This window comes from Phytophthora sojae (genome assembly GCF_000149755.1).
Source record: "Phytophthora sojae unplaced genomic scaffold PHYSOscaffold_1, whole genome shotgun sequence".
NCBI classification, from domain to species: domain Eukaryota; phylum Oomycota; class Peronosporomycetes; order Peronosporales; family Peronosporaceae; genus Phytophthora; species Phytophthora sojae.
The window spans coordinates 6,247,285-6,270,362 of NW_009258115.1; the positions used below are offsets into that span (position 1 = coordinate 6,247,285).

The 23,078-nt window shown below is 51.5% G+C and overlaps 7 protein-coding genes across 7 annotated transcripts; 4 read left to right on the forward strand and 3 right to left on the reverse strand.

Annotated features, from left to right (window-relative positions):
* Nucleotides 1–1,347: 1,347 nt before the first annotated feature.
* Nucleotides 1,348–2,754, forward strand: PHYSODRAFT_343819 (hypothetical protein; the record flags this gene model as incomplete). Its single annotated transcript, XM_009517365.1, has 3 exons — nt 1,348–1,891; nt 2,000–2,164; nt 2,240–2,754. The coding sequence occupies 3 exons, from the start codon at nt 1,348–1,350 to the stop codon at nt 2,593–2,595; spliced, it is 1,065 nt and encodes a 354-aa protein (XP_009515660.1). The 3' UTR covers nt 2,596–2,754.
* Nucleotides 2,755–10,319: 7,565 nt separating this feature from the next.
* PHYSODRAFT_284253 (hypothetical protein) lies at nt 10,320–10,880 on the reverse strand (the record flags this gene model as incomplete). The annotated part of the gene is made up of 2 exons (XM_009517366.1): nt 10,668–10,880; nt 10,320–10,559 (listed from the first exon to the last, which is right to left on the reverse strand). Coding segments are annotated over exons 1-2 (307 nt in total), but the record flags the coding sequence as incomplete, so codon positions are not given.
* A 2,001-nt stretch (nt 10,881–12,881) lies between these two features.
* Nucleotides 12,882–14,381, forward strand: PHYSODRAFT_467980 (hypothetical protein; the record flags this gene model as incomplete). The annotated part of the gene is made up of 1 exon (XM_009517367.1): nt 12,882–14,381. The coding sequence occupies one exon, from the start codon at nt 12,882–12,884 to the stop codon at nt 14,379–14,381; it is 1,500 nt and encodes a 499-aa protein (XP_009515662.1).
* Nucleotides 14,382–16,107: 1,726 nt separating this feature from the next.
* PHYSODRAFT_260353 (hypothetical protein) lies at nt 16,108–17,613 on the forward strand (the record flags this gene model as incomplete). The annotated part of the gene is made up of 1 exon (XM_009517368.1): nt 16,108–17,613. One exon carries the CDS (start codon nt 16,108–16,110, stop codon nt 17,611–17,613), a length of 1,506 nt encoding a protein of 501 aa, XP_009515663.1.
* Nucleotides 17,614–17,726: 113 nt separating this feature from the next.
* PHYSODRAFT_322060 (hypothetical protein) lies at nt 17,727–19,111 on the reverse strand (the record flags this gene model as incomplete). The annotated part of the gene is made up of 2 exons (XM_009517369.1): nt 17,727–17,846; nt 17,927–19,111. The coding sequence occupies 2 exons, from the start codon at nt 19,109–19,111 to the stop codon at nt 17,727–17,729; spliced, it is 1,305 nt and encodes a 434-aa protein (XP_009515664.1).
* Nucleotides 19,112–19,735: 624 nt separating this feature from the next.
* PHYSODRAFT_471748 (hypothetical protein) lies at nt 19,736–21,256 on the reverse strand (the record flags this gene model as incomplete). Its single annotated transcript, XM_009517370.1, has 1 exon — nt 19,736–21,256. A coding segment is annotated over one exon (1,521 nt), but the record flags the coding sequence as incomplete, so codon positions are not given.
* Nucleotides 21,257–21,919: 663 nt separating this feature from the next.
* Nucleotides 21,920–22,989, forward strand: PHYSODRAFT_474346 (hypothetical protein; the record flags this gene model as incomplete). Its single annotated transcript, XM_009517371.1, has 6 exons — nt 21,920–22,093; nt 22,216–22,238; nt 22,322–22,412; nt 22,500–22,545; nt 22,635–22,767; nt 22,839–22,989. The coding sequence occupies 6 exons, from the start codon at nt 21,920–21,922 to the stop codon at nt 22,987–22,989; spliced, it is 618 nt and encodes a 205-aa protein (XP_009515666.1).
* Nucleotides 22,990–23,078: the final 89 nt, after the last annotated feature.

Below are 23,078 nucleotides of genomic sequence, written 5' to 3' on the forward strand. Positions count from 1 at the left end.
GCGATGCTGCTTCGTGTAGCTTCGCAAAAGTGTCCTCCCATTGCAGGTTGATAGTGGATCCATCGTCAGCGTCTGCGGGGGGTAGGATCCGCTTAACGGCTGATGCGTAAGCGGTTCTGGAGTCGTCGTTGTGAACTAACTCGCTGCGTGTGAGGTGAACAGTTGTGCCGCTTGTGCGACGCGACGGAAACCGGAGGCGACGGATGTGCTTGAGCTCAAAGTCCGCGGTGACGATCTTGTGGTCGGACGGGGTGATGGCCCCACCCCAGGACTGGGCATCTAGACAGAACCGTCTATAACTCTGAGGGCAGAGTACGTAGTCGATTTGATTGTAGACAGAGTGTGTCCGCTTGCGCTGGCTCCAGGTGGTCTTGTTTTTCGCTCGCTTGGGAAAGGCTGTATTGGTAGCAAAGAGTTGATAAGTATCACAAAAGGCAGCCATGAGGTGCCCGTTCCGGTTACGCGTGCCTCGTGCATGAGGCCCGAGAAACGTTTCTCCGGTTGTTTTCTGCCCGCGTTTTGCGTTAAAGTCTCCGGTAATCATGGTGATATCTCTGCGGGGGAATTGGTCCATGGCTGCTCGAAGGTCTGCGTAGAAAGCATCTACTTCTGTTAGTGGGCGCCCGCTGTGTGGAGCGTAGGCCGTGACGATGTTGATGGGTCCTGTGTTAGGTAGCCGCATCTGCAAGATGCCGATACGGTCGCTGTGAGCCCAGCACCGACGGAGGTAAGGAGTAACGCGAGGAGAGATGGCAAATCCAACTCCGTAGCGCTCTTCCTGTGCCGGCAACGTTAGTAGTAAGTAGTCTCCGACCTCAAAGCGCCCCAGCTCATACAGCTTGGTCTCTTGGAGGCCAAGGATATCGATCTGGTAGCGGCGCAGGTCTTGGGGAAGCGTTTCAAACTGCTTGTATAGCGAACCTAGGGACTGCACATTGAACGAGCCTATTCTAAGGCGGTTAGTGCGGTCATTGCGGTTAGGGCGATACGGAAGGGGGGTTGTGACGGGTAGTACTGCTGGTGAAGGTGGCTGCCAAAGGGAGAGACTCGCAAGGGACTTGCAGACGCCCGAGAGCGCCTGCCGGAAGCCCGTGAGCGGCATTCGCCGCCGTCCACGCGTTCCGGGGGAGGGCGTCACCCCAACCCAATCAAAAAATGAAGGTAGGCATTGTAAGCATTGCATATGTATACGGCGACGTGCACTGTATCTGGCCTCAAGTCTGCTGGATAGTCTACGTTAACCTATCTCGTTGTAACACGTTGTCTTCATTCCAGTTTTTGACTTGTCGAGCGCAGAACTCGATAGCACTCCACTCTACCTGCGCAATCACACTCTTCCAAGACTCGATGGTCTCCTGTCGCTCGGCTGCTGCCTCAGTTCTGCTCGTCGCAGCTTCGGTTCTGGCCCAAGCGACAGCACAGTCGACGTGTACGTTGAGTGACTCCGAAGTCTGCGCGGTGGAAAGCTTCACCTCGCTCTCCAGCGATGGCAGCGTGCTCGTCTACCCTGGAGGCAATACGCGCTGCGCTTTCGATGACTACACGGACTCAGTGACCGGTTTCATAACGAACTCCACGTACTTCTTCCAGGTGTTCCCGAACACGAACCACGACAAGTCCAAGCTGATGGTTTTCTTCCAGGGTGGTGGTGGCTGTACGGATGACAACACGTGTGCCTTTGGTTTGGAGTGCTCGCTAGCTGAGAACGCTTTATTCACGACAGTTGCCACTGTACAAGGGGCCGGAGTGATTGACCGCTCCATGGTGGACAACATGTTCCGAGACTGGAACGTAGTCTTCGTCCCTTACTGCACTGGTGACGTTCACATCGGCAACAAGGTGTTCCCGGCGTTCGAGAGCGGCATCGAGAAGAGTTTGGGCAACCCGCAGTGTCTCGGGAAGGACTTTCCGATGCATATGAACGGGTACAATAACTCCAAATCGGCTCTGGATTGAACACACCAAAACTTCCCCGACGTTGAAAACCTGGTCGTCGGAGGTGCAAGTGCTGGTTCACTGGCCGCGCAGTTCTTTAGTGCTCAAATTACGGACATGTGGAATGTTGAGGCCAGGAGCACGCGATTCTCAGTTATGACAGACAGTTACGTCGGGTTTTTGCCAGAGAGCCGCCAAGTGCCAGCGCTGTTGCAATACTTCGGGGCGTGTGAGAACGGTTTAGCTTTCCCCCCGGATATTGCGGCAGTATGCAATGCGAGAAACGCCTCAGTGATTGATCTAGTGGATGCGCTTATTGAGGACCGACCTGAGTCCAAGTGGCTGTTCGTGAACAGCAAAGGTGACGAAGTCCAGCGGTACTACTACGCACTGGTCGGGGAGGGTATCCAGGGTATATATCCCACCCCCAATTTGATGTCGGAGGAGGAGCTTTACAATAACATGTCGGCAATTTTGGGCGCGTACCAAACCGTGAGCCCGCACATTTTCACGTTTTACGTTGAAGGCGATCACCATGTGTTTCTCATGGACAAGAATTTCACGAGCTATAAGAGCGACGAAGGTTTACTTCTCGGCGACATCATCAACGAATGGCTGAAATCGAATTCCAATCTGGCCGCAGCTCCCCCTGCGTACTAGGTGAAAAGACTGCGGGCAGCTGCAATTGCTGCAATGGCAAACGAATACACCTCGTGGATATCTCTGGCTTTCGACTGTGACAATGCCGCCAGGTAGCAGAGGCAAAGCGATCGGGTACACAAGTACCTGTTAATTAACCGTTTACGCTTAGCCGATTCCAACGCACCCGTTCCATTATCTCAGTCATTTTGGATTCTTAGAAAAATAAAAAATATGTTCTTGTTTCTTTGAAACCCACAACAATTGATTATTTTTACACGAATGTAAATGTTTATTTCCCCATCAAATCAATTATGTTTTATTTAACCCTAATTAATTTGTTTTATAAGTTAAAAAACGAAATTAATTTATGAATAATATCAACTATTTGATAATTGGGGACGAAGTCCCCCTTACATTGATGCACTCACTTTTACTTAGCTTTTTCAAGGGTTCATACCTGCATTTACTTACCTGATATCAATTTAGACGGAAAGGGTTAGGGCTGGCATTCTGATTGAGTCGCCCAGGGCCATTTTTGACCAAAAACTCCTGTGTTTACTGACATTTCCAGAATTTTTACGTGGATAGGATTTAAGATTTCACTGCATAAAGATGCGAATTTTAGTGACCGTATGTCATTAAATCGGAGGTACACGATTTAGAGGGCATTTTCCAAACAGAGAAATGCTAATCTGGCTCAGCAACAGGACAACGGGTGCAGATTTAGCTAAAATGCTACAGTTTACCGGCTGTGATGAGACTAAATGCCTCGTCGCATACGTTCGTACCCTGATTTAGAGCGGAGTCAGCAAGCTTATATACGGGAGCGTCCGACTCAGTCTCCTACAGTTTATTTAAGAGAATAAGATTCGACAGACTCTCGCTACAAGTTCGTGCCTACCAGCCAGAGCACTATTGACCTGTTCGCGTGCAGTCAGCACTGGAAGCGGTAGTGAGCGGTTGCGAGGAGCGTAGCCGCAGCAAACCCGCGCGGGGTGCCCGCGAAGCAGGGCCGTGCGGTATTTGCGTAGGCGGGCCCAGCGACGAGCATTCCAGCGAACGGACCCGTTGCCCCAACTCGGAGTTAGTTTTCTATTGCGGGGGTCTGGGGGTGCAACCCTCAGCATGTAAAGCTCGCAATGCACTTCTTACATGCAATGACGAGATCTTCATGCAGTTCTATGATAATAGTGTTCCTAATCGCAGATGTGATGTCGGATCGGAAGCTGCACCGATCTGCACGTGATGGCTTAGACCCTATTAATCAATAGCTTTATTAGAGGGCGGGGACGTCGGCCTGCAGTGGAGATTACACTGCAGGGTGTCGGCCCCCTAAGCAACTCAACGGAGCAACGCGACTGAGATGCTCCACTACTAGTATTATTGTATTTTATTAATGAGGACCGAGCATTTTAGATCAGCCGAGAGGATGTTTGTGATGCGTGTGAAACGCTCTGCGAGGAATACCGAGCGAGTACTGTGGTGCTAGCCGAAGGCCGAAGGAACAGCAGTCTTTTGGCGCCATAAAAATAATAGAGAACATTCATATTTAATAATCACATGTTCTTTTTATGCATATATTGTGAAAACCGATTAGAATGTCTTATTGGATTGCTAACGACCCCCCCCATTTGTTAAATCTGACCTCCTAATTAGACTGGGGTACCTCGATTTATCCTCAAGATTATTACCTAGGACGACTTACAGAGTCAGAGCATATGAGTCGGATTTATATTTGGAAATCGACCGATTAAGCCAGGGCCGGCCGATTTGCTTGCTATTCAGATGGAATGTCCGATGTGCAACTGGCATTCGCTCCTTGTAGGCTAAAGCAGCCGCCACGCAACAATCGTTGCAGTCGCTCTTGACTAGGTAGTCAAGGCTACAACACTAACATCAGAACTAAGCAGGAAAAACCGCACGCTATAATACATGCAACTGAGATATGCAGGCGACGCGTTTAAGTGCGGTGTTGCCGCTGCACTTGGCGAGTCTCGGGCCGAGGTAAATGCATGTTGATCGAAATTGCTAGGCTGCACATAATTACGAGACCGATGACCGATTTATACTCCGATTAAAATTGAGACATCCCCGATTTATTAGTCTTCAAATCCGCTATGAGCGATGTTTAACCGGCTAATTCAGGAGGACAAACTAATCGGTTTTCACACTAATATTTTGCCTAGAGCTCAGCGCGCCGCTTCGCCTGGGTATGAGGGGCTTAGGCAATGATAGGGCGCCCCCGTTCCGCTCGCGGAGCTCGCTGCACTACTCGCAGCATGGGGCCGAGTATTTGATACAGTCGGTCCCTGTGGTCCCCCCGAGATTCTAGTAGGGAGCGGGTCCAAGATAATCACGCTCGCTAAAGTGCGATTGTTTGCGTGATTATGGCTATTTTTAAAATTTCGTGTATAGTTTAAAAGCCAGTGCGATTCGATTTGATGAGTGGATAATGCATGTGATAGGGCCGAGGTAATGTAGTCGAGATGACAGGTCTAGTCTGTAGGGGCGGAAAGCGTAGGACTCTCGGTTAGAGGACGGAGAATGAAATTAACCTGGTTTTTATCAGGTAAATATACGCTATGCAATGAACCGTAAATAAATTATTAAGGTAAGGTGCCAGTTGCGTGCCTACAACCAGTTCCGTGCCTACTTGTTTTAGCCAATTAGCATCTTCTCCTTGTTAAACTCTCGTAGTCTATTGGTAGATTTCTCCAGCGTCACATGCAATTTCCGGTGATGAGCCTCCTAGGATTTGCATAGCATACAAAAATGCTATCAAAAAGAGGCAGGAAACTGGCAGCTCACTCCAAATCAACAAGCTTTTCAAAATAATAACAAGAAGTTCTGCAAAATTTACACGGACCAGCGTGAAGTACATAAATTCAGCCCAATCGCGCAGATTTAGCGGGTGCAATCAGATTGCAGAATGGACAATTTAATGAAAAGTTATGCCACAGCAAGTCCGCAAGTTCGAAGGACGGTACAAAACTGGCAGAAGACCTTATGTATATTTCTACATTATTATGTACATTCCGGCGCTTAGGGCTAAATTAAAATGATTAGTACGGATTAATGAAATTTAAATACAATACAAAAGACAACATACTGTATTCTACACGATACATGGTTGGGAACCCCGCAACTTAGGGTCGCTACAACTTTATCACTTCACAAATATTAGATTGTATAGTGCAGTACATCACTGCCCCTACAGTATTTATTTATTAAACTAGTATGTATTACCCCTCTCCCACCCAGTATATGTAGAGTAGCACTGCTTTTAGAACCTGAATGTCAAAGAGGCTTTTCAATGCAAACACACGGGTGAAACTATAGTCTCGTAGTATTAACAGGCGTCGCCTCGGTGCAGGAACCTAAAGTAGACTTTTCCGTGCAACTCAAAAATGAGGCCCTGGAAAACGGCCCCAATGAGCTCGAAAGCGGTATTAATCCAAAGGGCTTGTTCTCACGAGCACAATGGTAGCCGACATAGTCACTTACGCGAAGTAGTTATCGCGTTATGGCCTCTCCGAAATGACGAGTTGAGCGACTCTTTGTCGTAAATTACAGAGTATATTTAAATCCGGTAAGATATCAGAAACGTCTTGTGGTGGTAAATATGACTGACTGGCCTCGTTGTGCTTAGCTCTTTATTGGTCGCAGACCCTCGGTATAATTCATCCACATGATGCTACGGTGAGGCATACCAAAACACAACAACTGACAGGGCACGCGTATCACCAGGGTCCGTTGGTGTCATGGAAGGCGCTTCTTCCCCCCTTCCTTCCTTCCTTCCTCCCTCCCTTCCTCTCCCCTTTCTCTGGTGTCTACAGCGAGTAGCAACCGCTCTAAAATGACGTTGATAATATTATCAACCCAACAGTAGCTACAATATCAACTAGTGCCCGTGCATCTACACCTTTACCTTGTATGCAAGGTAATCTAGTGGCTTTCTTCTCGTATATTGTTGCAGATATTGGACGGATACTCTATTGCAAGTATCCCTCCTATAGATTGAAGCAATGATAAACCATTAGAAACGAAAGCGGGAAGGCTGTAGCAGAGTGAGCGCGCTTAGCAGCTTCGATTTGATAGATTATGGTGACTCTAGAGAGCTATTCGCAGCCTGACACGAAGCTCTCATTCGTTTGTATTTACCTCGTGCTTTTCCAGAAGTCGCATCGGAAAGGTCTTCCTCAAAACGTAGATAGAGTTGTCAATGTAAGTGGGGTGCCATCGTCCATGTGACGCGAATTCGTTTCGCTAGGTTAAACAAGTCCCGACAAGATCCATTGGAATGCATGTCCTGTATTTTGGCACTTTGGAATCCGTTGTTGGTGCGAGATCGTGATATTTTTTATACTGAGGTTGTGAAGACCAAGCTACTTGCATTCAAACTGTTATTGTTTAGCCATTGATTGGCAGTGAGTTTACGATTGTGGGTCTAAATAAAGTGTTGCTTCTTATGCCTTCCAGTTAGACGTCTCCACCTTCGGTAGCTACACTTCCATTGACCTGGCTTTGGCTGAATTGCTTGGAATTCGTCGGTCTCCTAGGTGGCAATGCCTTGCCAGATTTCTTCTGCTTCTGTAGAAGGGCCAATATTCTTGAGCGTATTTCGTTTTCGCCTGGCAAATTGTAGCGTCGAGGATACGCTTTCGTAAGAAATTCTCGCATTCTGGCCGGTCCCATCTGGCATCAGCCACCCCGCGATTGAAGAGCTTCTCCACTTCTTCACTGTACAGAGCAATATATTTTGCACCGTACATGTACCCTTTCTTCTGCCTGCGAGCCCATCCTGGCGCTAATTGTTTCTGCTCTCGAGTCATTTTGACGCACTTCTTCGCCGCTGCGATTACCTTTCTGCCCAGACCGGTTGACTCAATTATATCACTGAAGTCCCCCCCTGTTTGCATGTCCATAAGACTCCGCTTTGCATAAGCTTCGACGTCTTTTTCACAAATGTCACGGCCGTGTGGGTCATTACCAAGTGTGGGGCGCTCACACCTCATATCGCTCGTCCGCATCCGTAGTTGACCAAACCGAGTAATTTGGATTCCTGATAAAGCACCAATAGAACCACCAGGAAGCGCCACAACTGTTGACGTTTCACTTGTGGCTTCTGCATCATTCCCAATTGGCTCAAACTGCTCACATTCATCTTCTCTGTCACTACTAAAATTACCTAATTCGATGTCACTGTCCAACGTGTCATCACGAAGATCCAATTTCTGGCGATTACGGTCATGAGTCGTATTGCAGTCGCACCGACCAAGTGTCGGACACACACACACTATGCATCCATCTCCAACACCAGAATATTCAAATATCGTGAGTTTGAACGATGGCCACGTTTTGACGTCAAAACGCTCTTTCCATAGTGAAGGGGGCGTAAAAGGCGGGTGGTCGTAAACGACCTCATTGAAACGAGTAAAAAGTCGGCCTAACGACTTCGCCAACAGCTCCACCGCTTCGTAAACAAACTTCATCTTGGCGCGATTGTATTCCACTAACTCCACTATACAATTCGGAAGACCGCCATCAGACGTTAAAGCTGTTACCACTTCCTGCGGGGTTGTAGCGTCGTGGCCTTGACAAACCCAAGCTTTCACTTTACGCGTTGCAGTTGCAAATGGGCATCTAGGACGCACTTCCCATCTTGGGTCTCAGAGTGGATGAATCGAACGACCTCGATATTGTTCAAAGCGCCAACGAGAGGAAGCATGAGCGCTAGATACGTGTTTTGATAACACGAAGCATTATCGGACTGAAACGTCACGCGCTTGATAAATGGGAACGCTCGGTGAACCGACAATAATATCCCCTCAACTAGTGCGACCACAGATTCTTTATCCTGTTTGTTATCCCCGTTTGAAATTTGATCGACGTACACTTTATTTTCGCGAGCAGAACCACTGACAGCATCATACCTCCAGTAACGAAGTAGGGCTCCATGCCACGACATTCCTCGTTTCCCATAGTGATCAACAGTCTTTTCGCGGAAATAGATTGGCTCAAGTTTCATTTTGAAATCAATGACAATGATCGCATCACTACTGCCCCTTTCACAATACGATCGAGTAATTGAAAGTTATCGTTGATCAGAAACCCAGTGACGTAATTTACTGCCTTCCGAGGCTGTGACGTACCATGCGTCAAGATGGCGGCTAGTCGATAATATGTTCGTGCGGACACCATATTTCCAGGTGCCCATACTGGTCAAACATTACATTTATCGGTTTGCGCCTCTGTATGGCAGGAACAGATACCCGCTCCCCGTCCAACTTGACCGATTTCGTCCCCCAAGACAGAAAGGTAACGTTTTCCATGGAGAGGATGTGGCGGACAGCTTCAGACACAACTGCTGGGTCGAATCTTTGCCTTGTGACTTTACTCACTTCCAGCGCACCTTCATCAAAAAGGATCTGAAAATCTCTGCAACCCGCTAAGTGAGCTTTCCGTCCAATGCAAACTCCATTAACATCGATGCAAATATCTTGGAGGCTCTTCAACGAATATGAACCGCACAGTAGCGCGCGCACACTTCGGTATTCGAGAGAGCCCTTCCGCGTTTTCGCTAATACGTTCGCAGACGTCGTCACCAATGTATCGTTAGCACACGTCACCGGGTTTAACCAGGTCGCAAAGATCTCTAAAAACGCACTAGATGCGCTGGTGCCGCACAACGTTTCTGAAATACATTGCAGTAATCGAAACACGAGATCGGACGCCACAGTGCGCTGATATGCTGCATCAGTCGTGCTGGAGTCCGAATCCGTCCAGAATTCCGCTGTTGATCTTGTTTTCTTTGACGGTAGATGCTTTAGAAAGGATTTCACTTCACTTTCGGGAAGAGAAAAAAACTTGAGGAGTGCTCGAATTGTTGGAAGTGTCCGGCGGACACGATTTGGCGTTAATGTCGGCGGACTCACAAACATTCGTTCGACTTGAATCCGATTCGAACGTCGCAAACGCGGGAATTTGAAGGGCTGGAATTATTATAACTTTGACCTTGCTCGCAACTGTTATCAGCGGTGGCATCGATTTCAGCAGCATGTATCACCTCGCCGTACGACTTTGGGACACTCTCGGCTTCGTTATTACCAGCGACATCGATAAGCAAGTCTCTATCAGCATTTTCCGTCTGCATACCAAAGCTTAGTGAGCGTGACGCCTGTGATTTCCGTTCCGCTGTCGCCACGAACGCTTCAATTGCTACTGGAGTACTAACCCCAATTCGAGGCTCTATTGCGACAGATTTTCCACGCTCGACACGGGGGCTGCATGTGTGTGGCAGGTCGTGCTCGATCACCGAGCCATCACATCTACTCCACTTCAATCCAGTATTATCGGATTCCCCACGTTCATACGCCACACAACACAGTATCATTACCCATATCCCGTAAAATCTGGTGCGAAACCTGCAGCGAAGACCACTCTTCAGCTTTACCTTCTTTTCGTGCGCCGCATGCAGCATCCTTCTGGTGCTGAGGCTTCCGAGATTGTGCATTGCCAGCACTACGAACCACAGCAAAGTCGATAGGACGTCCTGCATAGCATTTGATGTCTGCTACAAGGTTATCACACACGTCTCCTCCCATGTGATCGACGCTGCTCTTCGCCGCTTTCTCCGACGAGCACCCCTTTTGAACATCTTGGTCAGCTTGAAAGAGGTCCGAATTTTCGCGTGCTGACTGCTTCCTGCTGTCGGTACATGCTGCAGCAAAGCTTCCTCCACCCCCAGCATTGCGTTCCGTGCGGTTAGCGCCAAAATCATTCGCGCGGGCAGCCCACTGAACGCGCGATCTGTAGCCAGCGAGTGCAGCAGCCTTGATTGAATCCGCTATCAGGTAAGAATAGTGATCTGGACCATTTTTGCGGCGTTCCTGGATCTGTGCTTGGGATACTCGCCGTGCACGAGCTTCCGCACCAGCTTTGGCGGCATTAGCAATTGCAATTGCCACGTTGACGCCTTTGCTCTGGTAATTACAAAGAGAGAGAAATAAAGAGTGTGTTCATTAGCTCAAGGTTAGACCTCAAAAAGTATAATTCAGTAAGCTATTAGTGATTGAGATCTTTTAGCGTACCGGATAGTCGGGGTTATTGCAGCTTCGGAGACGCTTTGATCCAGCTGCAGCCGCAGCAGCATCAGACTGCAAGCTCTCATTTTCCTTGTTACATATTACACCTTGCCCTAGAGACTGCTTGCGCTTTCTGGTGCGCACTAACAGCAAACCATCTTCTTCTTTATCGGTCGCCATTGTGCAGATGCCCAGATGAGGGAGCTGAAAGCAGCGGCGACCGTTCAGTTATGATAAACTTGCAATAAACCTCTGACTACATTCCAGTATGGCGTGCTGATCTTGTGTTCATTGCACCTGGAGCACAAGCACACTTCTTCCCAAACTTTCTAATTACCTATCCATGACCAACCAGAGCTTGTTGCCAAAGTTTCAGGTCGATCCGAGCCATATTAAAAAAAAAAGAATTTATGATGTGCACGGAAAAATGTTCCCTGTTCGAGGCGACGCCTGTTAATACTCTATTTCTCAAAACACCGTAAATCTCCAATAGTACGCCGAACTTAGCGGTTACGGGCTCTACAAATCACCGAGTCCAAGGAATTTTCCAACTTTAGTGGACCCGAGCGATTTAAGTGCTGAATAAAAGTGCACTGGTTGAAGAGATCATTGTTTCGGTGTGCTTTGTCCGGTCACTTCGGTCGCAAGGACAGATCTGCTACATCAAGTTCAACACTGCGTAGACGAACGCATTGATACATACATGTACAATGCATTCCTAAAAAGCGACGCACAGCAGTAGAAGTGCATGTGGGTATTGGAAATTGGTTTTGGTAAAGTTGAGCATGAAAGGCGTCGCCATAACCATCGAGCTGATGTCATCGCTTATGAAAAGGAGCAAAAGCGATCTGCGCAGTAAGCTCGCCCACCGAGTCGCTGGCAGCGACCAAGAGAAAGAGAAGCCACGTCGCGTGCCTTCGTGCCCTATTTGTGCGATCTGGACCGCTGCCTCCGACGATTTTATTCGCGAAGCTGCATTTTTGTCCGGGCGGTACCTTCACCGCAGGAAGCTTGAAGCCAGGCATATGTTGAAGGCGCGATTGATGATCCCGTGGCGGCATCACTGACGCCGCCAGACGCCTTGCCAACCCAGCGTCTTCAGCGATCGCTCGGTGCTGTGCAGCAGCCATCGTGCAACAGGATCAAAGGCAAATCCAGTCGCTGCTGTTCGGAAACGCTTATCCGAGGACAGCACAAAGACGCAAATTTGTCGAGTTTGCAACTGCCCCCGAATGAAACATCCCCTAAGTGTTGCAAGAAATACACCGGGCATCTCGAGCTTCATCCCATCAAACAGGCTGTCCAGTTTGGATTCTGAAGGAGGTCGCGTAACTACGGAAATCTTGACCCGAATGCACTTATTGCCGATGTCACCTCTGCATGCTCTGAAAACTGCGTGTACTGTGCATGCAACAGAGACAACCCGCTCGTCTGCATCGTGTGAACGAGTTGTTAGCAACGCTACTGTGCATACCCAGATCGACCCCGTGACTTTGGTTCAGCACTTTACGGTATACGCAGTGCACTTGGTTCGGTTGATCACAGGAATTGAGATCTCAAAGGTTACTTACTGTACACACCTGCCGCTTGCCGTCGATGTCAAGCCTTCTCGCCATCACCATAGGCGACGAGGAGATGCGTGCTGCGAGCGAAGAACAGTCGCGGTACGATTTAATAATTGCGAGGCACCATTTTAATCTCGAGCTCGAACGAAAATGAATGGCGAAGACTAACCTGCCTGATGCAGTACAACTGGGTGCCCCATTTTGCCTCTTGTTGCATATAGGGTAACTCACGAACCTAGCCGGATACGGGCGTCGATTCCGCTGCAAGACACATGCTTTCATGATGGCTCGACTCTGCAGAGTCTCTCGCAGACTTACGGGAAGTTTTTGCCCAGATGATTGAGCCACGCGCTCGCTTGCTCCCGACACGTCTTCGTCCGCGGTGACTACAGTGTAGCACATACAGTGTACACGTACACTGCGCGGCGTTGGCTCTACGCGCGCTGCTTGACAGACAGGCGTTTGCCAGAGGCTTTCCTGGGCTTTCCCGTGGGATCTTGCTGCAGCTCCCATCTCGTCGTGTATGCTTGGGAACGCTCCCTTCGACAATCGACAAGTCTCCGCAGCACCAACCACACTGCTCCGCCGACACTCCTTCACCAGCTCTCAGTTTAGAATTGGCTTCCTGGCGCACAAGTCTCCGGTTCACCTCACCATGTTCGGGCTCACGTTTTCGCGCTGGTACCTGTTCGGCGCTGCCTTCGTCGTGCAGTTCTGCATCGGCTGCATCTACGCCTGGTCGGTGCTCAACCACCCCATCGACTTGGCCGTCTACGGCGATGCCAAGAAGGGTCGTGCTGTGAACGCCTTCTACATTGCCATCGGTGTCTTCGGCGCCGCCACGTCCACCCTGGGCCCCACTATCGAGCGCAAGGGCCCTAGGTGGGGCGTCTTCATTGGAACGGTGCTGTACATGATCGGCCACATCGTCACGGCGCTCGGCTGCCACTACAAGTCCATTACTTGGATCTACATCGGCTACGGCGTCATCACTGCCATCGGTATGGGCATGTGCTACATTTCGCCCGTGTCGACGCTGCAGAAGTGGTTCCCCGACTACCGCGGCACTGCCGCTGGCTTCGCCGTTGCCGGATACGGTGCTGGCTCCATCGTGTGGAGCAAGGTGTACCTGCCTACGATTGATGCCGTCGGCCTTGCGTGGATGTTCGTCCTGCTCGGTGCTATCATGAGTGTAGCTATGTTTGCTTCGGCCCTGGTCCTCCGCGTGCCGCCGGCAGACTTCACCGTCAACGGTCTTAACATCCACGGTGACCGTGTGGACGAGAGCGAGGCTCTGGAGGAGAAGCTTGACGACGCCTACAAGGCGGTGCAGACGCCGAAGGACGAGGACGTCGTGGAGAAGTCGCCGATCAAGCAGCTGACCCTGAAGCAGGCCATATTGACGCCCGACTACATCTTCATGTACATCATGTTCTTCGCGAACCAGCTCTTCGGTGTCATCGTGCTGTCCCGCCTTTCAGGCATGTGCACGGATATCTTCAACAAGAGCGCCGGCACGGCTTCCGACATCGTGTCCATCAACAGTGCGTTCAACTGCTGCGGTCGCCTCGCCTTCCCGGCCATTTCGGACTTCCTCGTCCGCTACCTCAAGGTTGAGAAGACGTTTGCGCGCAAGGTGTTGTACTACTTCACCCTCGGTGCCCAGGTTATCGTTCTGGGCTCGTTGCCCACGGTCATCCGACACAACAGCTACACGGTCTTCGTGATCGAGATCTTCGTGCTCACGTGCAGCTACGGTGGAGGCTTCGGCACCATCCCCGCTTTCGTGACGGACATGTTCGGCGCCTACAACATCGGCCCGATGCACGGCATCATCCTGACGGCCATGGCTATCGGTGGTGTTGCGGGTGGTCTTAGCTTCAACCACTTTTTCAACAGCAAGGTGGCCGACGGCATGTCTATCGGTGAGGCGTACATCGACAACATCCAGGTCATCTTCGTGATCGTCTGCATCGGTTTCCTGGTGCTCTTCCTCGTGCGCACGAACGCCAAGGACCGTTTCGAGCCGGGATACCACTACTCGCTGTGCGGCAAGCGCGTCATCAGCATTCCTCCCAAGGAGAAGGATGTGATGAAGCAGCAGGAGGCTGAAGCTGAGGCCGCGGCCGACAAGCTGCCCGAAACCGCTGTCTAAGTATTAAGTGCAAAGTTAACTAGGGCTTCGCGAGGGCTGAGATAGCAAAAATAAACAAAACAGATAAACGCACAGTGCACACGACTTAGGCGCGCCGCACTTGCGGCGCACCAGTCGCCCGCGCTGTGCTTTTATATTATGAGCATCCACATCTACCAGATAATCAGACTTTTAAGTTCAATAACACACTTACGATAATATCAATTTGCTTTCTTGCCTCCGCGCTGTTTTAATAAACAAATACAAGCAAGTTAGAAGCTGCAGCAACGCCCTCCCAAGCAGACGACTATTCTTACCTTCGTGCTGTAAATTCACCCTGGTGTTGCTGCGTCTTCAGGTGTGAGAACTGGAAATGATTCAAATGAAACTTGATGCGATTGATGCTTCTTCATTGATAGAGACCGACCAGGTAATTATTCAGATTACATATTAAGTTTACTTTCATAATATTTCAATATATGATGGATACTTAAACGCATGCGTTACACGCACGGCTTCATGCGACACCAAATTAACGTTAATCCTGTGCCGGCTGCGTAGCAGCATACGGTACACTAGCTATCTCAGTATTAATACGACCTGCTTTCACATGTTAACCACCAACCACTTGAAGTGTTAGCCCAAACAGTATACACAGTGAGTGGATTCATCAATATCGAATGCGTTCTACTAAGTGTGGCACAGTACTGTGCAATATTGCGATGGGGTAATTGTATTTATTCGATAAGTCTGAAGACGACGATCTTTAGAGGGCGCACGGAAACACTCCATACACACACGTGTGTTTGCAGGGTTGCTTCAAGATTCAAGATGCAAGTGTACCGGAAAGGAATGAAATCGGTAAGCGAAGCGATCCGAAATTTGAACTGAAGGGAACAAGGATCAATCAGCGGCGCTGATTCAGCGCCACGCACTCCGCGGTGGAGTCCCCGTTGCAACAACAACGACAAGAAGCGGGAACCTGCGTGCCCCTCTTGTGTCGGGCCGCGTGTTGCTCGCGCCTTCATGCCCTATTTGTGTGAATTGGACCGCTGCATCCGATTTTGCTCGCCGATTTTATTCGCGAAGGTACCTTCACTGCAGGAAGCTTGAAGCCGGACGTTGTTGCCAAGCACACGCTCGCCGTGGCATGATGCAACGACTGGCGCTGCCTGGCTGCAGCTCGCATGGTGCTGTCCCGCAGCCATCCTGCGCTAAGACCAAATGGCAAATCCGGTCGCAAGTCGCTGCTGCTGCCGCCGTCGTCGTCGGCAACGCGTTGCTCCTCCCATCGAACGTCATTCGAGTGGCGGTTCCCTGTTTTTAGGTCCTTCGCCTTTCACTGCATTCTACAAATGTACTTCGAACAATTACAGTAATACTTCGGCAAGTAATCGGTAAGAGTCAATTGCATTTTCATCAGTTCAACAAGAAGTTGACAGAGCAATTTGGATCTCCACAGCACATGTAGCATCACTACAAAGGTGATTAATTTTGTTTAGGAAGAGTTGAAATGGGGACTGTACAACACAAATACATAAATACATACATATAGTAGTATGTAGCCAGTGTGGTTGAAGCACTCGCCCGATCGGTGCAGGATCCGCGCGCAGCATGTACAGAGAGGCAGAGCTTGCTCGGCTATTCCATCTCGGCGTCGATGGTTTTGCCGAGGCCAGTCGAGGTCCGAACGGCTTCGCTCAGTTTGGAATTGATCTATCGACGCGCAGCTCTCCAACCGCCAGTCATGCTGGAACTCACGTTTTCGCGCTGGTACCTGTTCGTCGCTGCCTTCGTCGTGCAGTTCTGCATTGGCTGCATCTACGCCTGGTCGGTACTCAACCACCCCATCGACCTGGCCGTCTACGGCGATGCCAAGAAGGGTCGTGCTGTGAACACCTTCTACATTGCAATGGGCGTCTTCGGAACGGCGGCAGCGATTCTGGGGCCCACCATTGAGCGGAAGGGGCCTCGTTGGGCTGTCTCCATCGGCACGACGCTCATCATGGTCGGCCACATCGTCTCGGCCCTCGGCTGTCAGTACAAGTCAATTGCCTGGATCTACATCGGATACGGCATCATTACCGCGATTGGCTTGGGCATGTGCTACATTTCGCCCGTGTCGACGCTGCAGAAGTGGTTCCCCGACTACCGCGGTACGGCTGCCGGATTCGCTGTTGCTGGTTCCGGTGCTGGATCTGTCGTCTGGAGCAAGGTGTACCTGCCTACCATTGATGCGGTTGGGCTCCCCTGGATGTTCATCCTGATCGGTGCCGTTATGAGCGCTGCCATGTATTCCTCAGCTCTGGTTCTTCGAGTGCCGCCTGCGGACTACACGATCCATGGTCTTAACATCCACGGCAACGCTGTCGACGAGAGCGAAGCACTGGAGGAAAAGCTGAGCACTGCTTATAAGACCGTCCAGACTCCCACGACTGAGGACAAGCCGGAGACCGTGGACGCCTCGAAGCCTTTCATCAAGCCCTACACGCTCAAGGAAGCTGTATTTACACCCGACTACATCTTCATGTACATCATGTTCTTCGCGAACCAGCTCTTCGGCGTCATCGTGTTGTCCCGCTTGTCGAGTATGTGCACAGACATCTTCAACAAGAGCGCGAACACGGCCTCCGACATTGTGTCTATCAACAGCGTCTTCAACTGCTGCGGTCGGCTCGCCTTCTCGTCCATTTCGGACTTCCTGGTGCGGTACTTCAAAATGGAGAAGACGTTCGCGCGCAAGGTGCTGTACTACTTCACGCTGGGAGCTCAGATTATCGTGATCGGGTCGTTGCCTACGGTCATCCGCCACGAAAGCTTCACGTTCTTTGTCATCGAGATCTTCGTGCTCACGTCCAGCTACGGCGGCGGCCTCGGTACGATCCCGGCTCTAGTGACGGACATGTTTGGTGCGTACAATGTCGGACCCTTACACGGCATCATCCTTACGTCTTTGGCGTTCGGCGCCGTTGTCGGCGGCATCACCTTCAACAACGCGTACAACGACAAGGTGGCCGACGGCATGTCTATCGGCGAGGCCTACATCGACAACATCCAGGTCATCTTCGTGATCGTTTGCATTGGTTTCGTCGTGCTCGTCCTGGTCCGTACGAATACGGCGGACCGCTTTGAGCCGGGTTACCACTACTCTGTGTGCGGCAAGCGTGTTGTTAGCATCCCGCCGAAGACGAAGGAAGCCAAGCTACAGGAACCCGAGACCCCAGCTGAGAAATTGGCCGAGAGGGCTGTCTAACTCGCCCCCAGTCGGACCAACAACTGATAAAGATACAAATTCATGAATGAACAGGATGAAATTCTGGTTTGACATATTGTTGTGATACCTTGGGCCTCCAACCGAGCAGCTCATTAAGCACTTAACAGTATGAAGGAGTTGTGGCCATCGTCGTTGTGCTCGCGCTTGTGCTTGACGTTGTTGTCGACGATCCTGATGTGGTCGAAGCTGGCGATCCGGATTGGGAACTCGTGCTAGCAGAAGTGGACGGGGTGGAAGGCGCAGCCGTCGTCTCGGTCGTCGAATTGGCTGAGTTCAGACTCGAGTTTGACACCAGCCACGCGTTGATCACATCGCCAAGCAGCAACCCCTCGTCACTCTCGTAACTCGTGAAGTTCGTGTCAGCTAAGAACACGTGCTTCGTTCCCTCGACGTAAAACGTCGTGATGCGCGAGCTGATGGACTGGTAAGCATCCAGTATGGCGCTCATGTCGGTGTAGAAGTCGTCTTCCGACACGAGATCAGTGAACGGGTAGCCTTCGATGCCCTCCTCCAGCAATGCGTAGAAGTATCGCTGAGTCAGGTCTCCCTTGCTGTTGATGAACAGCCAGTTGCCTTGGGGTTCCGCTTCGATCAACGACTCCGTCATCTCCGTGGTGGTCGCCGTCTCGGCATCACAGTCCGCTATCACATTGGCAGGCATGCCGAGGTTAACGTCACATACCCCGGTAAAGTGCAACGACTCGGAGCCGGTGTGGTTGGCCGGAACCGCCCCAACGTAGCTGTCCGCGATGACAGAGAAGCGCGTACCCTTGGCACTGACGTCCCATAGTTCGGCGATGTGGGCGCTATGCAGTTGTGCACCGAGTGAGCCAGCACTCTCGCCACCGACGATGAGGTTGTCGACATCCGGGTAGTTCTTGAGCGCCCAATCCAACGCTGCCTGGGTATTGTTGTATCCGTTCAGGTACATGGTGTAGTTCAGTCCAAGGCATTGGGGCTCTCCGAGCAGCTCAGCGATGCTGCTCTCGTAAGGAGCCAGGATCCTGTTGCCGGCGTGGACGTCTCCAGTGCAGTATGGCACGAACACGATGTTCCAGTCCTTGAACATATTGTCCGAGATCGACCGATTGAGAACTCCAGCGCTGCTGGAAGTTGCGAAGGTTGTCAGTGTCGCGCTAGCCCCCAGCGAGCACTGCATCCCGAATGAGCACGTTTCTTCGTCGGTGCAGGCCCCGCCTCCTTGGAAGAAAATCATCAAGTTGGACTTGTCCAGATTCGAGTTGGGGAACACCTGGAAGAAGTAGGTCGAGTTGGACGTGAACGTCGAGTCCGTGTAGTCGTCGAACGCACAGCGAGTATTGCCTCCAGGGTAGATGAGCACGCTACCATCGTCTTCGGAGGGGGCGAGGCTCTCGACAGCGCAGGATTCCGAGTCACTGAGCGTGCAAATGGACTCGCCGGTGACCCAAGTCACGACTGCCGATGCAGCGAGCAGAGTGGCGGCAGCGAGTCGCATGGGGTCGAGATTGGTGCGGGGACGTCGCGGCAGATTGAGAAGTGAAAGACGGCGACGAGCGTTGGGGGGTTCCCCACCGAGAGAAGGCTCAAAAGATGAGGATCCTGGATAGTGTCCAGTGGACACATCACGGACGCTTGCGCTACGTTGTTAAACGGGTTCTGCATGTATCAAGGTGGCTCCTTGAAGTTGTCCAGCGATAACTTCAACTTTGTTGCATCAAACCTTTTGCCCGCCCACATAGGAACAGGAAGGCACGCAAAAAAGGATCATGAAGAGATGCACACGTGAATTGGTGTTGAAGCTGCAAGCGCGGGTTGCACTATTACGCAATGGCCGGTGTTTGGAAATCGCTACCGCCAAGCTCAGCCGCGTGCAGGCTTCCCTGCAGAAAATTTCTACTACCGGTAGTACATGCACCTCGTACAGGGATACCTACGGTCACGAGGTGCAATCTGTGGGTCGAATGATACAGACTTGTGTCGATGGAGTCACACGCTAACAGGAACTACAAACGAAATGGACAGACTCATACAATTCGGTATTCCTGCGTATCGGATACTACTACAGTAGTAGTACTACTTGTCTGCGCTCCTAGACAGTCTAGGCTATGATAGACTCATTTTAACAAGCGAGCGGCGCCGTGGTCGTCGGACTGGGCGAGGTCGTCGTGGCTGAAGGAGACGATGCACTTGGCGATGAAGTGGCGGTGGGAGATGAGGTACCACTAGGCGAAGTCGTGGCACTTGCGCTTCCCGGAGTAGTGTTTGTGGTTGCACCAGGAGTGGCGGTTGTCGAGCTTGGAGCTCCAGTTGTCGGTTCCGCGGTGGCGCCCGTGTTCAAGCTCGAGTTCGAGACCAGCCAGGCGTTGATGACATCGCCGAGCAGCAACCCCTCGTCGCTTTCGTAGCTCGTGAAGTTCGAGTCGGCTAGGAAGACGTGCTTCGTGCCTTCAACGTAGAAGGTCGTGATTCTGGAGCTCACAGTCTGGTACGCATCAGTGATCGCGCTCATGTTGGAGAAAAAGTATTCCTCGAAGATCAGATCCGAGAACGGGTAGCCGAGGATACCCTCATCCACGAGCGCGTAGAAGTACCGCTGGGTCTTGTCTCCCTTGCTGTCGATGAACAGCCAGTTGCCTTCAGGTTGCGCTTCGAGCAACGCCTCGATCATCTCGATGGTGGTCGCCGTCCCAGCTTCACAAGCCGCCACGATATCTTCGGACAAACCGAAGTCGTTGGTGCATGCGCCGTAAGTCACCAGCAGTTCTGCAGCGGGGTGGTCCTTGGGGACGACGCCGACGTAGCTGTCCGCTAGCACCGAGAAGCGGGTGCCCTTGGACTTGACGTCCCACATGTCAGCAATCTTGGCACTGTGGACTTGAGCACCGAGCGAGCCAGCACTCTCCCCGCCGACGATCAGGTCGTCGACTTCTGGGTAGTTTTCGATCGCCCAGTCAAGCACCGCCATGGTGTTGTTGTACCCGTTCATGTGCGTCGCGTAGTCAAGGCCGAGACACTGAGTGTTGCCCAGAAGAACCTCAATACCGCTCTCATAGGCTGCGTTGACTCGATTGCCAATGTGGATGTCACCGGTGCAGTACGGGATGAACACGATGTTCCAGTCCTTGAACATGTTGTCCGCCAGCGACCGGTCCAGCACACCGGCACTGCTGGAAGTTGCAGCGGTCGTGAACGTCGCACTCGCTCCCAATGAGCACTGCAGGCCGAACGCACACGTGTCTTCGTCTGCACAGGCCCCGCCGCCCTGGAAAAAGATCATGAGCTTGGACTTGTCCGCGTTCGTGTTTGGGAATACCTGGAAGAAGTACGTGGAGTTCGTCGAGAACGTCGTCACCGAGTCCGTGTAGTCGTCAAAAGCGCAGCGGGTGTAGCCTCCGGGGTAGATGAGGACGCTGCCATCGTCGTCTGAAGGGGTGAGGCTGTCGACGGCGCAGGTCTCGGAGTCGCTGAGCGTGCAGATCGACTCAGCCGTAGCTGAAGCCAGGATCGCTGCGGAAGCAAGCAGGGCGGTGACGGCGAAGTACGTGTGACGGAAAACCATCGTTGAAGAGGAGTCCTGGGCTGCAGTGCGCCAGGCGGAGCAAATTCCAAAGTGATCGCTGAGCAGCCCCAGCAGCAGAGGGGTCAGGCAGAATCCTGGTCACCTTGCCCCCGCAATCACGTCGTACAGAGCCCAACAATGTCGTGAATGGCATCCTGCGGTTAGTAGCACTTGCAAGTCACGCTGCCCGCGGTCGTCCCACGATGGTGACACCTTATGACTGCAACTTCAACGTGTAACATGGCTTGGATTGCGCCAGTCGCGGGCCAGCCAAATGCTCTATGCGTGGGCAAGGTAACACTTTGAGTGGTTCACGCGTGGTGTTCTGCCGGCTGTGACTGCTTCGCTCGAGGAGCACGCGTCGTCAAAGGCAAACTGACCCGACACAGGCGCTGCTCGGTGTCACTCCATTCAATCATTTTCCTCTTCGACAGCCCAGACGAGGTGCTGTACCGAGGCTAGTCCAAATTTCGGCCTTGGGACAAGTGATCTTCATTGGGGCCATGGTGACGCCAGTGAAGATCTACAACTTGTAAATCATAAGCATCTATCGCGCTGAACGATTGAGCATTGAGCCGGGTGTCCAGGCAATCGATCTCTTCAGTTGATCCGTTCGAGCCAGCAAAGGCGCATTTGATTCGTTTATTTTTGGCCAATCTCGATCCTTCTCTGATGTTGACCAGCTGAGAGTCTCAGCTGGTCAACATCAGCCTGAGAGGAATCCAGGCACGGACTTGACCGAGGATGAAGGCTTCCAACGGCTACGCCAAGCTGCCGGGCGCGACGGCGCCGGGATCGCCGTCGCACATCGGCTGCAAGGAGTACCTCATGACGGTGTCTAGTCGGCTCTACTTCTCGAGCTTCTACCGCCTCGTGTACTTCTTCATGATCGCCTCGAGCCTCGTCTGCGTCGTGTGGGTGAGTCGATTCGATTCGAGCTGCTGCACAGCCACTGACTGTAGTCAGCCAGCCACTTTGACTGCCAGTTTATCATCTACGGGGGCTCTAACGTATAGCTGTGGCGTATTGTGTGATGGCAGACCGGCATGAACAACTGGAAAATGTGCGGAGATTCACGACTGATGCTTCTTTGGGTGGGCATGGGTTTAATGAATGTTTATTGTGTTACTGTGTTGTCTTTTGCAGCCCGTCATCGGTGGTGTTCATCTCGCTGGAGATCATCGTCAGCGCGCTGCTGGTGTTCGAGGTGCTGCTGCGGATGATGGCGTTCAAGAGGGTGCGCAAATGTGGCTGTCGAAGTTTTGGTGTCGTGGTGGTGATGCTGGTTTCTTACACTGGTGTTCATATGTATTGAAAACTGCAGAGGTTTTGGCACAAGTGGTGTAACATCTTCGATCTTGTCGCGTTGGGTGCGTTTGACGCTGAGTCTTCTTGGGATCGGCAGTTCTGGTGGTGCGTGCACCTGTGCTAACGAAATGTGGCTTTGATGCTGTTGCAGTCATGAGCTTGGTGTCCGTCGCCATGTACTTTAACGAGGAAGGCGTGCTTGGTGAGCTGGAGGAAGTCGCGGCAGACTCAGTGCTGGCGCTGCGCAATGCTGTGCAATACGTCCGACTAGCCATTTTCCTCAAGTACGTCGTTGTAACTTATGGTAATTCCTGTTTTTCTTACTGATGGCGGTTACTCTCCCCCTTTTGTTCAGGAATCGCTCGGACAGACCGGCAACCATCGGCAAGGATATCGATTTCGAGGAGCTTGCCGCACATCCTGATGACGAGCGGGAACTGATGCTGGATGCAGAGGGCGGAATGGGCTTAGACAGCGACGAGGAAGAGGAGGTCCGGATCGTGTAGCCCAACCTAGATGGGTGTGGGAGCTTTGTGTCCATGTTTAGTGCTTCGTGGTTTGTCATGGTATTTTAAATGTCATGTGCATGTCGAAT